Consider the following 10,920-nt stretch of genomic DNA (forward strand, 5'->3'; position numbering starts at 1 on the left):
AGGCTTGCCTGGGCTGTCACCTACTGGGTCTCCTCCCTGCCGGCAGCATGAGGAGACAAAGACAGGTGGGCTCAGTGGGGTTCCCAGACACCATGCCCAGCCTGAGTCCTGGCCCCAGCCCACACCTAGCAGAGAATCCCGTAATGACAGCAGGGAGAAGGGGTGTGGTCACATGTGGGGTACCGGGTGAGAGTCACTGCCCCTTGGGAAGACAAGGCCCTGCACTGGTGGGGACCCACAGGGCTGGGGGAGGAAAGCGGGGCCGCTGGCGGGCCAGGTACTCACAGTGTCTGGTAGGTGCTGTCCTTGGCCTTGAGGAAGCGCAGCATAAAGAAGGCCACTGCCTGCAGGCTCAGCACCAGCACCACACCCCCAATGAAGCTGGCCCCATCAAAACCAGGGCTGTGGGCTTCAGGAACTAGGGGGCCCCCTGCAGGGGAGAGGTAGGGAAAGGTCAGAGCAGCAGTCGCTGAGGGCCCCTGTCCCCAGCCTCACTCCAAGGACCAGCACAAGTCAACCTGCTCCCCCAGTTCTCACTGTAGGAGCCTCTAACAGTGGGTCCAGGTCAGCGCCAAACTTAGGGGCACTTGGGAAGTGCCTGGTGCAGAGACTGGAAGGGGCCTTGGCTCCTGAGTTGCTCTGGGACTTGAGGCCTCTCAAACCCTCTTCTCTGGGCCTCCTGACCACGCGGACCAGTTGATGATTGAGCTCCCTCCCAGCCCCCCGTCCCACACTGGCCCAATAGGTTGAGGAGAGACCCAGACTCAGGCATCATACCCCTTTAGCTCAGTGTCCCTTTCAGCCTTGGGTGATATGTGTCAGAAGGGTAAACTGGGCCCTGAGGGCACCAGACTGTCCAAAGTCAGCTTACAGAACACAGCCAGGCTCACAGTGCCCCATCCCCTGCCCAGCCTCAGGATCCACAATTACTAGGCTGTGCCTGGTGGCTCCCAGCTGAGCCAAGTTAGCCATCAACTCCCACCAGGGATTCAATTTCAGGTCCTGGGCCAGGTGCCCAGGGTGAGCAGGGCTGCCGGTGCACGATCTTTCTGGGGCAGAGGACAGGGGCCCAGCCAGGTGCTGGTTCCATGGCCCAGAAGGTGCAGGTTGTGTAAGGGGGTCTGAATACATGAGGGCAAAGGTGATCCCAGCTGCCGCTCAGGGAGTCCCAGAGATCACTGGGGAAGAGAAGCAGACCGGGGAAGAATGAGCCGCACAAGCCTGATCTGGGCTGAGCCGGGGAGCTGAGCCATCAATAATTCAGCCCTCGAGATCACGTTTCTGGCTTTAATTAACCAAGAGCCTCTTCAGCCATCCCTGCCAAGCCTGTGACCTCCAGTCCTGAGGGGCAGTGGGAGCCAGGGGGCAGGGTTCCTGCCTCTGCTCTGCTGGGAACCAGTTCTGTGACACCCCCACCCCCCGCCTGGAGGCTGCAGCAGGTCTTCACTGAGGACGGTTCATTGGCAACCTGAGCCACACGCCCTCAAGCACCCAAGGTGGGCCCTGAGGGTCACCCTGAGTTTCTAGAACTGGTGTTGGCGAGAAGGGATGGGGACTCTTTCTTGAAAGCCTTCTATGCGTCAGGCACCGGACTAAACACTGTAGACGCACTTGTAAAACCCTCACAGCAACTCCTTCTGGTGTGCTCTGTCCCATCTTGTGGATGTGGAAACAGCCAGATGAGACTGTGTGCTCAGAGGGAGAAGTCACAGGGCTGAGGTCACAGAACATGCCAGTGCCTGAGCCCAAATCTGCCTTCCCTGCACCTTGGGTGCTCCCACCTATTCCTCTAGGGTGCACTTACCAGTTGTGACTGTCTTGGGTTCATGTGTGGGGTGGTGGTGGGCAGCTGAAAAGAAAGAAAGAGAATCCATAACAGTTCTCCTACCCCCGACTCCCACTGAGACCCAGCCCAGGCCAACAGTGGGACTTCTGGGGTCCAGGTCAGGCCCCCGTCCAAGGTCATCCGACATTCTCATAAGCCTTAGTTCACACTGTTCCTTCCATCAAATATGCCCTCTCAACATCTACCTTCAGAGTCATTGCTGGTACCACCTCCTCCAGGAAGCCCTCCCCTCATTCCCTTCAGAACTTAAAAGCCTCACTACACTTCATTTATTTATTTATTTATTAAGATTTATTTATTTATTTATACAAGCACTGGGTACAGTCAGAAGCGCGGGAGGGTGAGAGAATTCACCAGAGCCAGAGCGGGGAGCAGAGCAGGCAGAAGGACCGAGGTACACTGCTGAGGGGAGCAGCGGGCGGCAGGAGAGGTCTGCACGCCATGTGGGACCCTCCTCCGGTGGCCGGGGAGCAGCTGGGGATTGAACCAGCGCTGCAGAGGCTGCGGGCAGCTTCGCAACCCAGCGCTCAACTGCTGCACCACCGGGGAGGCCCTACACTTTATTTTTTTAAAGATCTATTTATTTATGCATATAAGAGCGAGGGTACAGGCCAGAGGGGAGCAGCAGGCAACTCAGGAGAGGTCTGCCTCACCCTGGGGGTTCCTCCCTGGCTGCCGGGGGATCCAACTCATGCTGCAGAGGCTGTGGACTGCTTCATAGTGTAGTGCTTAACCCCTTGCGCCACCAGGGAGGCCCCCCCCCACACACTACACTTTAAATGAAAAGAGCTAAATCCCCTATCTGCATCCACTGCCAGTCTCGGAGCCCCAGGCTGTAACAATTTACAGTTGAGGAAACCAGCCGGCGAGGGGAAGGGAGTTCTCACTGAGCTAAAGGCAGAACTGAAACTGGACACTGGTGTTTGCGGGCAGTCTGCTGTCTGAGAAAGGCTGGTTCCTTCGTTGGGGCCAGGCTCTGCCTGGGGACACCACAGACCCCTCCCTTTGACTTGGCATAGGCCAATTGGAGCCCCCTTACCTGGACAGGACTCTGAGTGGTTGTAGACAGAGCAACCTTCCTTGGCCACCTCAGCCTGGGTCACACAGTGTCCTGGTGGGAGAAGGTGCAGAAGAGAGGTTTGGGGAAGAGGGGCAAAGGCCCTGGGGTTCAGAACAGGAGGCCCTCAACTTGGGGAGGGCTCAACCCCATACCTGGTTCATCTGGCTGACATTGCTCCCACACACAGCCAGTGAGATTGCGTGCTCTGTCCCCCTCCACACAATGCTCACAGAGTTTCAGATGTTTGCAGGCCCCTTGGACAGCTGGCCAGATGTTCATGCGGAGCAGGGCTCCCCGCCCAAAGCCTCGGGCTCCTTTACCTGGGAGTGGGGAGGGAGGAACTCCTTAAATTTGAGCTGCAGCCCCCTTCCCACTACTGTAGCTCTCAACTCTCTGCACACATACTCACCTGCACACCCTAAGCCCTGCTTCGTACCTGGAGTTCCCCATAGTTACATGCACCCGGCAACCCCCACATTCACCCAGAGCCCCCTCCCTTTGCACACACCGGGAGTTTCCAGAAACATCTGAAGCCGCCTCCACTGACACACCTGCGGCCCTTCACGTCCATACACCTGAAGCCCCCTAATGCCCCCCACCTGGAGCCTCTCTACCTACAAAGAGCTCCACACACAGCGAGAACGCCCTTCCACCCAGCCCTGGAGCCCTGGAGCCCTGGAGCCCTGGAGCCCTGGAGCCCGGCACACGTCTGGGAAGTCCCCTCGCGCCCCGCAAGCCCGGGCTGCTCCCGGCGGGGGCCGCGTGAAGGGCCGGCTCCCCCAGCCCGCGCCCGCGCCCCGGACCGAACCCCGGCGCCGCGTTACCAGCCGCCGCGAGCTGGGCGCACAGGAGGAGGCAACAGCAGCCGCCGCAGAGCGCAGCCCACAGGGCGCGGGGTCCCGGCGCGGCCATGGGCGCGGGGGTCCGCGGGGAGCGGCGCGGCGCGTCCCTCCTGGACTCGGCTACGACCCGGTGTGGGGAGCGGGACCGGGGCCACCGGGGCGGGGCCTGTTGGGCGTGGCCTATTGGGCGTGGTCATCTCGGGGTGGGGTCGTGGGCGGGGCCTGTGGGCGGGGCTAGTGGGCGCGGCCAGGTGGGGACTGACTTCGACAGTCTGGGGCGGGGCTGGGACAAAAAAGGGTGGGGTCGGGGCTGGCCCCACGCTAGTCCCTCGATGCTCCCACCGCAGCTTCACAGCCAGCCGTGCTGAGTGGCGGGCTGTGACCTGCGTCTCAGGTGAGGAGACAGGCCCAGGAGAGGTGAGCGACTAGTCGGAGGTCTAGAGTTAGCGGCAACATCTGGATTTGCAGCGAGGTCACTTTCCTGCTCACACAGGTGGGGCCTTGGCGAGCGCAGGTCTGCAGGGACGGCTCCAGCTGGCCCCTGGATGCTGAATTCCCGACCCAGCTTCAGGCGTTCCCTCTGCACCTCTCCTTCCACCTTGCCCCTCTTTTACCCCCTCAGCCCACCGGTCTGACGCGGCACACCCTCTGGCCACGTGACCAGCCTCGCTGTTCTAGGAAGCCTTTCTGCTGCCTTCCCCTAGGTCCAGCCAGCCCAGCCACAGACTTCTGGTTCTTCTCCTTCCTCTGCAGCCACCTCTCGGGTTCCTTAAGGGACACCCCCTCTTCCTCTTTTCCCTCCCCTGTGCCTCCTGTACCCTCTTCTTACCCCCTCTTAGGACTGAATTGGGCCACCACTCGCTCTACTAGGTCATCTCGGCCTTTCCTCTGCCCTCAGTTCCCATTTGAAAGCCAGTAAGTCTCCAATCTCCATCTCCAGCCTAGTGCGCCCTTCCCAGCTGCCACACCTGTACCTAATAATACATAGTCAACAACCACAGGCTCCTGACTAGTAGCAGAATGTTCATTCTACTAAGAATTTTTATTTGCAGCTACTCATCCAATAATGCTCACAACTGCCCTGCAGGTGTGAGTTTTATTATTTCCAATTTGGATGCTTCAGAAGTAAAATCGGGCCTACCTGGTGGAGCAGGGGTTAAAGACAGCGCTATCAGGTTATCACCAGCCACTGCAGCATGAGTTCCATCCCCAGCCGGCCAGGAAGCTGCCCACATGGGGCAGCAGACCTCTCCTGTCTCGCCCGCCGCTCCCCTCAGCAGTGTATCTCAGTAGATCCACCTGTTCTGCTCCCCACTCTGTCTCACCCCACACACCTCTGGCCTGCACCCCAGTTCTTGCATGCATAAATAAATTTTTAAAATCTTATTTAAAAAGTTATAATGCAACATTACTTCAATAAAAATTGAAGTCTCACCTGGAAGTGAGTGCTCACAGCCATCTGGTGGCCACCTGGGGGAACTGCAAGTATTTTTAGCTGGGGTCACACTTCCATTCTCTTCTGGGGAAGGGTGACATCTAGTCATGAACGGAAGCCACCCTGGACCTGGTACAGCTAGACCATCTTCAGATCCCGGCTCTACCATTTACTGTGTGATTTGGGACAAGCTCTTCAGCTTCTCTGGGATTTACTTGTGAAAAGGCATGCAAGGTGGTTGTAAATGCTGAGCTCTGATGTGCCCCTGGCAGGTGGGAAGACCTGAAGAGAGGCCGGGTAGGGAGGAATTCCACAAGGAGATGGGAACAGGGGCATGAGGTGGGCAGGTGAGGAAGGGCTGCCCCTTCCTCTACACAAAAAGTCTCTAGGGAAGAGACCTGGCCGGCAGTGATGACCTCAACTGTCCCGCTGGGAAGGGGCAGCTTGGGAGCATAAGAAAGAGTGCCACGTGAAAACCCAAGCCTCATTTGAGTTTCCTGGGTCTTTGGGGTTTCTCAGGGTTAAAAACACCATCGTGTTCTTCTCCTCCCTGGTTCCCGGCAGGCTGACCTCCACCAGGAACAACACAGTGACTCTGGCTCGGGAAGTTCTGGCCAACGAACCCCCTCAGCAGAGACAGTGTCAGTCAGGAAAGGAAATAGTACCAAGAGAAATTTGGAGAAAGCTAGTCAAAATGTACAAGTCCACCTCAGATAGCGCCCCTTATACTTGGATTCAGAACCTGGTTTGGTGGTAGCAGGACAACTGCCTTGGGCATGATCCATGATTCCTTGCAAGAGAGACCTGCATGAGAAGAAAAAGATCTCAAGAAAACAGTGAATGGAATGCAAAGGATGAAGACAGTTCCAGGGATGGCAAAGGCTGACATTGGTGCAGTAAAGAGAGGGAGGAGAGATGCAGCAGTGATGAGGGGATTAATAAGCTATGAAGGAAAAGCTATCCCTGCTGCTCTCCACCACAGAAGACAGTCCATACATCCTTTCCACGCCTGACTCAGCAGCCTCAGCCCTTTCTGAGACCAGCGAGACATTTGCTGGCACACAACTCTGATGAGGGAGACCGTGGACACCTGAGTCCTGGGGGCTGGTGCCCCATATCCTCTCTCTGACACCCCCACCTTCCTTGACTCACACTGATCACCGCTCCCTGCTTCCCTTCTCTCTCTAGATGCTGCTTTTTAGTCATCCAATCAACAAATATTTGTAGAACACCTGCTACATGTCAGGTGCTGTTCTCCTGCAAGGAGTGGGCAGTTGGTACACCACGGTGTTCTAGTAGGGTTGACATGGAGTAAAACACCCTACTGATGTTCTAGTAGGATTGACATAGAGTAAAATAACTATATATATGATTTCAGGAGAGCTAAGTGCTCTGAAAGCTAATCAATCAAGGGAATGGGGGAGACAGTGGTGGGCAGAGGAGAGCTCATCTGGGATGGAGGTTGGGGAGACCTGCTTTGGAAGAAGTGATGTGGGTACTGAGACCTGAACTAAATGAAAGATTTCAGGTAGAGGGAACAGTCAGTGCAGTATGGGATTCCCTGGGGCTCCTTCTCACCCTCTGCTCCCACCCCTAAGTAACAGCACCTGCCCTAGAACCTCAGTTACCACCTGCACACCTACCCTCCCACGTGGCCTCCTCCTGCCACATACACTATTGGCACCAACACAACCAGTGCTTCCTACTGTGCTGAGCCCCCCAAGAATCCTATGAAGATATAATAATATATCCTTATAGATGAGAAAACAGGTATAAAGAACTTTAAAAACTCACCCAAAGTCACACTGCTAAGAAATGGAATTTGGATTTGAATCCAGTTTACTCTTCTGACCACCTCCACCCACCAGGCACCCCAAAGTCACCACAGCCAACCTGAAGTACATCATCTTCCCTAGCCCCACCCCTCTCCTCTTCCCATGTACCCTGCCGCTGGCTGTCACCTCATCCCCCTGCCCCACACTGATGGGGAGCTGTGTGGTGGAGAGAAGTCAAGTTGGTAGGGTCCAGGACCTGGACCCCTCTGGTTTCCTCAACTCCTAATCTGATCCTCCACATTCCCCCCCATCCCACAGGCCTGGACAATTCCAATAAGGATCTAAGTTAGAATCAGAAGGAGCAGCAGCCATATCCCTCCCCCAGGGCCTGCCATATCGGTCACTTTTGGAGATGCAGGCAAGGGCTTGGGGGCTGGGGGTTTCCAGGACTAAGGGTAAGCAGGGTTGGGAAGGAGGGAGCTCTTTCTTCATGCCCTGGCTTGCCAGCATGCCTGAGATGGGAGGTTGAGAGGGGCCTGCCTTGGGGACTCAGCTGCCAGGTTCTCTGCCTCCAAGTCCTTCCCGGCTCCCCATCTCCTGCTGCTTCGGGGAAGTGCCCCCCCACAGCACTCTGCTGGCTTTCCAGATCCTTGAATAAATAATTCAGATTTTGAAATCTTGCCAGGTCCACCCCTCCTGCGCTGTGAGGACGCTATTGGGCCGACACGAGTGACGTCACCAGGCTCCTTATCCCAGCCCCATTATCACGAGCACCTGCCCTGGCAGCATCTTACCTGCCTGGTCACTGCCGGTCCGACCTTCCACCCTGTCCCACTCACTTTGGGACCCACTTGCCACAGTCACGTGGTGCCTTCATTCGAACACCCCGCAGGCCTCAGCACTATGCACTTAGCCTTGTCACCTCAGTACTTCACTCAGCCCTGCGACAGGGTGACCTGAAGTGCCATCACCTAGGCATCCCAGCTTCCCTTGCCACCGTGGGGCTCCTGAACCCCACCACACCACAGAGTCCCCCTGACATTGCTAGGGTTGCGGTGGTGGCGTCCCTCTCTACTTCAGTGTCCCGCAGCCATCAACCCCCCAGATCCTGTCACTGTGCTCACACCGTCACTGCCGCCCACCTCCCTTCTCCCTCGCGCTCCTGTTACCGTCACCCCAGGGCCCCGTCACGCTCACCAGGGACCCCTATTCAGCCCCGCCGCTAGGTCTCCATCACCTGGATTCCACTAGCCTGGCGGCCACCCAAGAGTCCCGGCCCCGCAGCCTGTCGGCTCCCCTTTCCGCTCCCCCCTCCCACCTCCTCCACAGCGTCCCCGAGATTTCAAGGCTCTCCCACCGGCGCCCCGGAAACCCCCCCTTGCCCCCCCACCCCGCCTTCAGAGGGCGCCGCGTCAAGGACAGCGCCGGCGGCCGGGAGGGGCGGGGCCACCGCCACGGCCGCTTTTTATGAATGGGGGAGCGGGCGGCGCGAGGCCTCATTACACGCCGCGCAGCGCGCGGTGCGCCCCAGCGCGGCGCGCCCATTGGCCGACGGGCCGCTGACGTCACTGAACCGGGGCCGGGGGCGGGGCGGGGCGGGGTGACTCACGCCGCTGCTCCCGCGGCCGCGGGGGCTTCTCGGGGTCCGCGCACACGCTGCGCCGTCCGGACCCGAGCGGAGCCTCCCCGCGGCCCGGCCGCGCCCCGTCCCGAGAGGTGAGTAACGGGGCTCGCGGCGGCCGCCGGTGCCCGCAAGGACACGCAGGATGCTGGGGCCCCGGCCCGCGGGGAAGCTCCCGGCCGCTGGCCGAGGTCGGAGGTCGAGACCCCGAGCCCAGTTCGGGCGAGCAGACGGGACCCAAGTGTCCGGGTGCCGCCGCGGGGTGCCGGGCAGGGGGAAGCGCTCCCGAGGGCCGCGGCCCTGGGGGCGCTGACTGCGGTCCTCCGAGGGTGGGCCGGCAGGAGGCGCCCCGGGCAGCGCCCCGGGCGTCCGAGCAGGTGTCTGCCCAGCCCGGGACTTCCGGGCAGAGGCGGAGTCAGGCCCAGGAGCCGGGTGTCCCGGCAGAAGGGGGAGTCTGACTCAGGGGTCCAGCGGCGTCTGTGCCAGAGACCCAGATGTCCAGGCGGAAAGCGGGGTCTGTCTGGGGACAGAAGTCTGGGCGGTGTGTGCTGGCTGGGGAGGGTGTCGCGGGGAAGAGCCGAATGCCCAGGTGTGGTTCGGAGGGCGGGTGGGGGCCGGCGCAAGCCTCACGCGCTTGCCTTGGGGGCGGAGCCTGGGGCTGGCAAGCTGAGAGTCGTGAGGGGTCTGGGAAGCCTTAGAAACTGAGCGTCATCCTCCCCGATGAGGGAGGGAGCAGAGCTGCCCGTAGCCTTGAGATGTTTCCCTCCCCCAGTCCAGGGCCTCTCCCGGCATCTCCTGGGTCCTGTGAGCCCTCATCACCTCGTCGTTGTCCTTCATCTGGCCCTCCTCTGTCACTCAGGGGAGAAAGGAGCCTGCAGACCCATGGAGTTGGAAGGAAGAGTGACACACTCAGGAAATGGGTCCCCAGAAAAGACCCTATTGGTCTGGGGGCATGAGAGAGAACAAAGGTCTCCTGGAAGGGCCCTGGGACATGAATGGCAGGGACAAGGCTTTGGGACCCATCCAGGTGTCTTGAGAAGAGACTCCCACCTTGTATCCTGAGGGGCACCTCACCCCCACTCCAGACCCCTCTCCCCAGCACCCGGCCCCATCAGCTTCTCACAGGGCCTTTCTCCTACAGGTACCATGACGTGGGGTGCAGGCAGTCCCCTGGCCTGGCTCTCGGCTGGCCCAGGCAACGTGAACGTGAGCAGCGTGGGCTCAGCGGAGGGGCCCACAGGCCCGGCCGAACCACTGCCCTCACCCAGGGCCTGGGACGTGGTGCTGTGCATCTCAGGCACCCTCGTGTCCTGTGAGAATGCGCTGGTGGTAGCCATCATCGTGGGCACTCCTGCCTTCCGTGCCCCCATGTTCCTGCTGGTGGGCAGCCTGGCTGTTGCAGACCTGCTGGCAGGCCTGGGCCTGGTCCTACACTTTGCTGCTGTCTTCTGCATTGGCTCGGCTGAGATGAGCTTGGTGCTGGTTGGTGTGCTGGCAACGGCCTTCACTGCCAGCATCGGCAGCCTGCTGGCCATCACTGTCGATCGCTACCTTTCTCTGTACAATGCCCTCACCTACTACTCAGAGACGACAGTGACGCGGACCTATGTGATGCTGGCCCTAGTTTGGGGGGGCGCGCTGGGCCTGGGGCTGCTGCCCGTGCTGGCCTGGAACTGCCTGGATGCCCCGGCCATGTGTGGCGTGGTTTATCCACTCTCCAAGAACCATCTGGTGGTCCTGGCCATTGCCTTCTTCATGGTGTTTGGCATCATGCTGCAGCTCTATGCCCAGATCTGCCGCATCGTCTGCCGCCATGCCCAGCAGATTGCCCTCCAGCGGCACCTGCTGCCTGCCTCCCACTACGTGGCCACCCGCAAGGGCATCGCCACACTGGCCGTGGTGCTTGGCGCCTTTGCCGCCTGCTGGCTTCCCTTCACTGTCTACTGCCTGCTGGGTGATGCCCACTCCCCGCCCCTCTATACCTATCTCACCCTGCTCCCTGCCACCTACAACTCCATGATCAATCCCGTCATCTACGCCTTCCGCAACCAGGACGTGCAGAAGGTGCTGTGGGCTGTCTGCTGCTGCTGTTCCTCTTCCAAGATCCACTTCCGATCCCGTTCCCCCAGTGATGTCTAGTTACATCTTGACCTTTCAGCCCTGATCCTATGGAATTCCAGAATGTTAGGTCCTCCAGGGCTTTGTTCCAACCCTCCAGCTCCACACCCCAAGACCCAGCTGGCTCTGGAGTTCTAGGACATTGGGTGTTTCACAGGATACTGTTCAGATCCCTGCAGGGCCCAGCTGGCTCTGTGGTTCTAGAATGTTCAGGTGGTCAGGG

The 10,920-nt window shown here is 59.5% G+C and overlaps 2 protein-coding genes across 2 annotated transcripts; one reads left to right on the top strand and one right to left on the bottom strand.

Annotated features, from left to right (window-relative positions):
• Positions 1 to 281: 281 nt before the first annotated feature.
• CD164L2 (CD164 molecule like 2) lies at positions 282 to 3,855 on the bottom strand (the record flags this gene model as incomplete). The annotated part of the gene is made up of 5 exons (XM_084241529.1): positions 3,731 to 3,855; positions 3,059 to 3,226; positions 2,886 to 2,957; positions 1,805 to 1,849; positions 282 to 430 (listed from the first exon to the last, which is right to left on the bottom strand). The coding sequence occupies exons 1-5, from the start codon at positions 3,816 to 3,818 to the stop codon at positions 282 to 284; spliced, it is 522 nt and encodes a 173-aa protein (XP_084097655.1). The 5' UTR covers positions 3,819 to 3,855.
• Positions 3,856 to 9,706: 5,851 nt separating this feature from the next.
• GPR3 (G protein-coupled receptor 3) lies at positions 9,707 to 10,718 on the top strand (the record flags this gene model as incomplete). Its single annotated transcript, XM_084242731.1, has 1 exon — positions 9,707 to 10,718. Exon 1 carries the CDS (start codon positions 9,726 to 9,728, stop codon positions 10,716 to 10,718), a length of 993 nt encoding a protein of 330 aa, XP_084098857.1. The 5' UTR covers positions 9,707 to 9,725.
• Positions 10,719 to 10,920: the final 202 nt, after the last annotated feature.

This window comes from Talpa europaea (assembly GCF_964194135.1).
Source record: "Talpa europaea genome assembly, chromosome: 9".
NCBI lineage: Eukaryota > Metazoa > Chordata > Mammalia > Eulipotyphla > Talpidae > Talpa > Talpa europaea.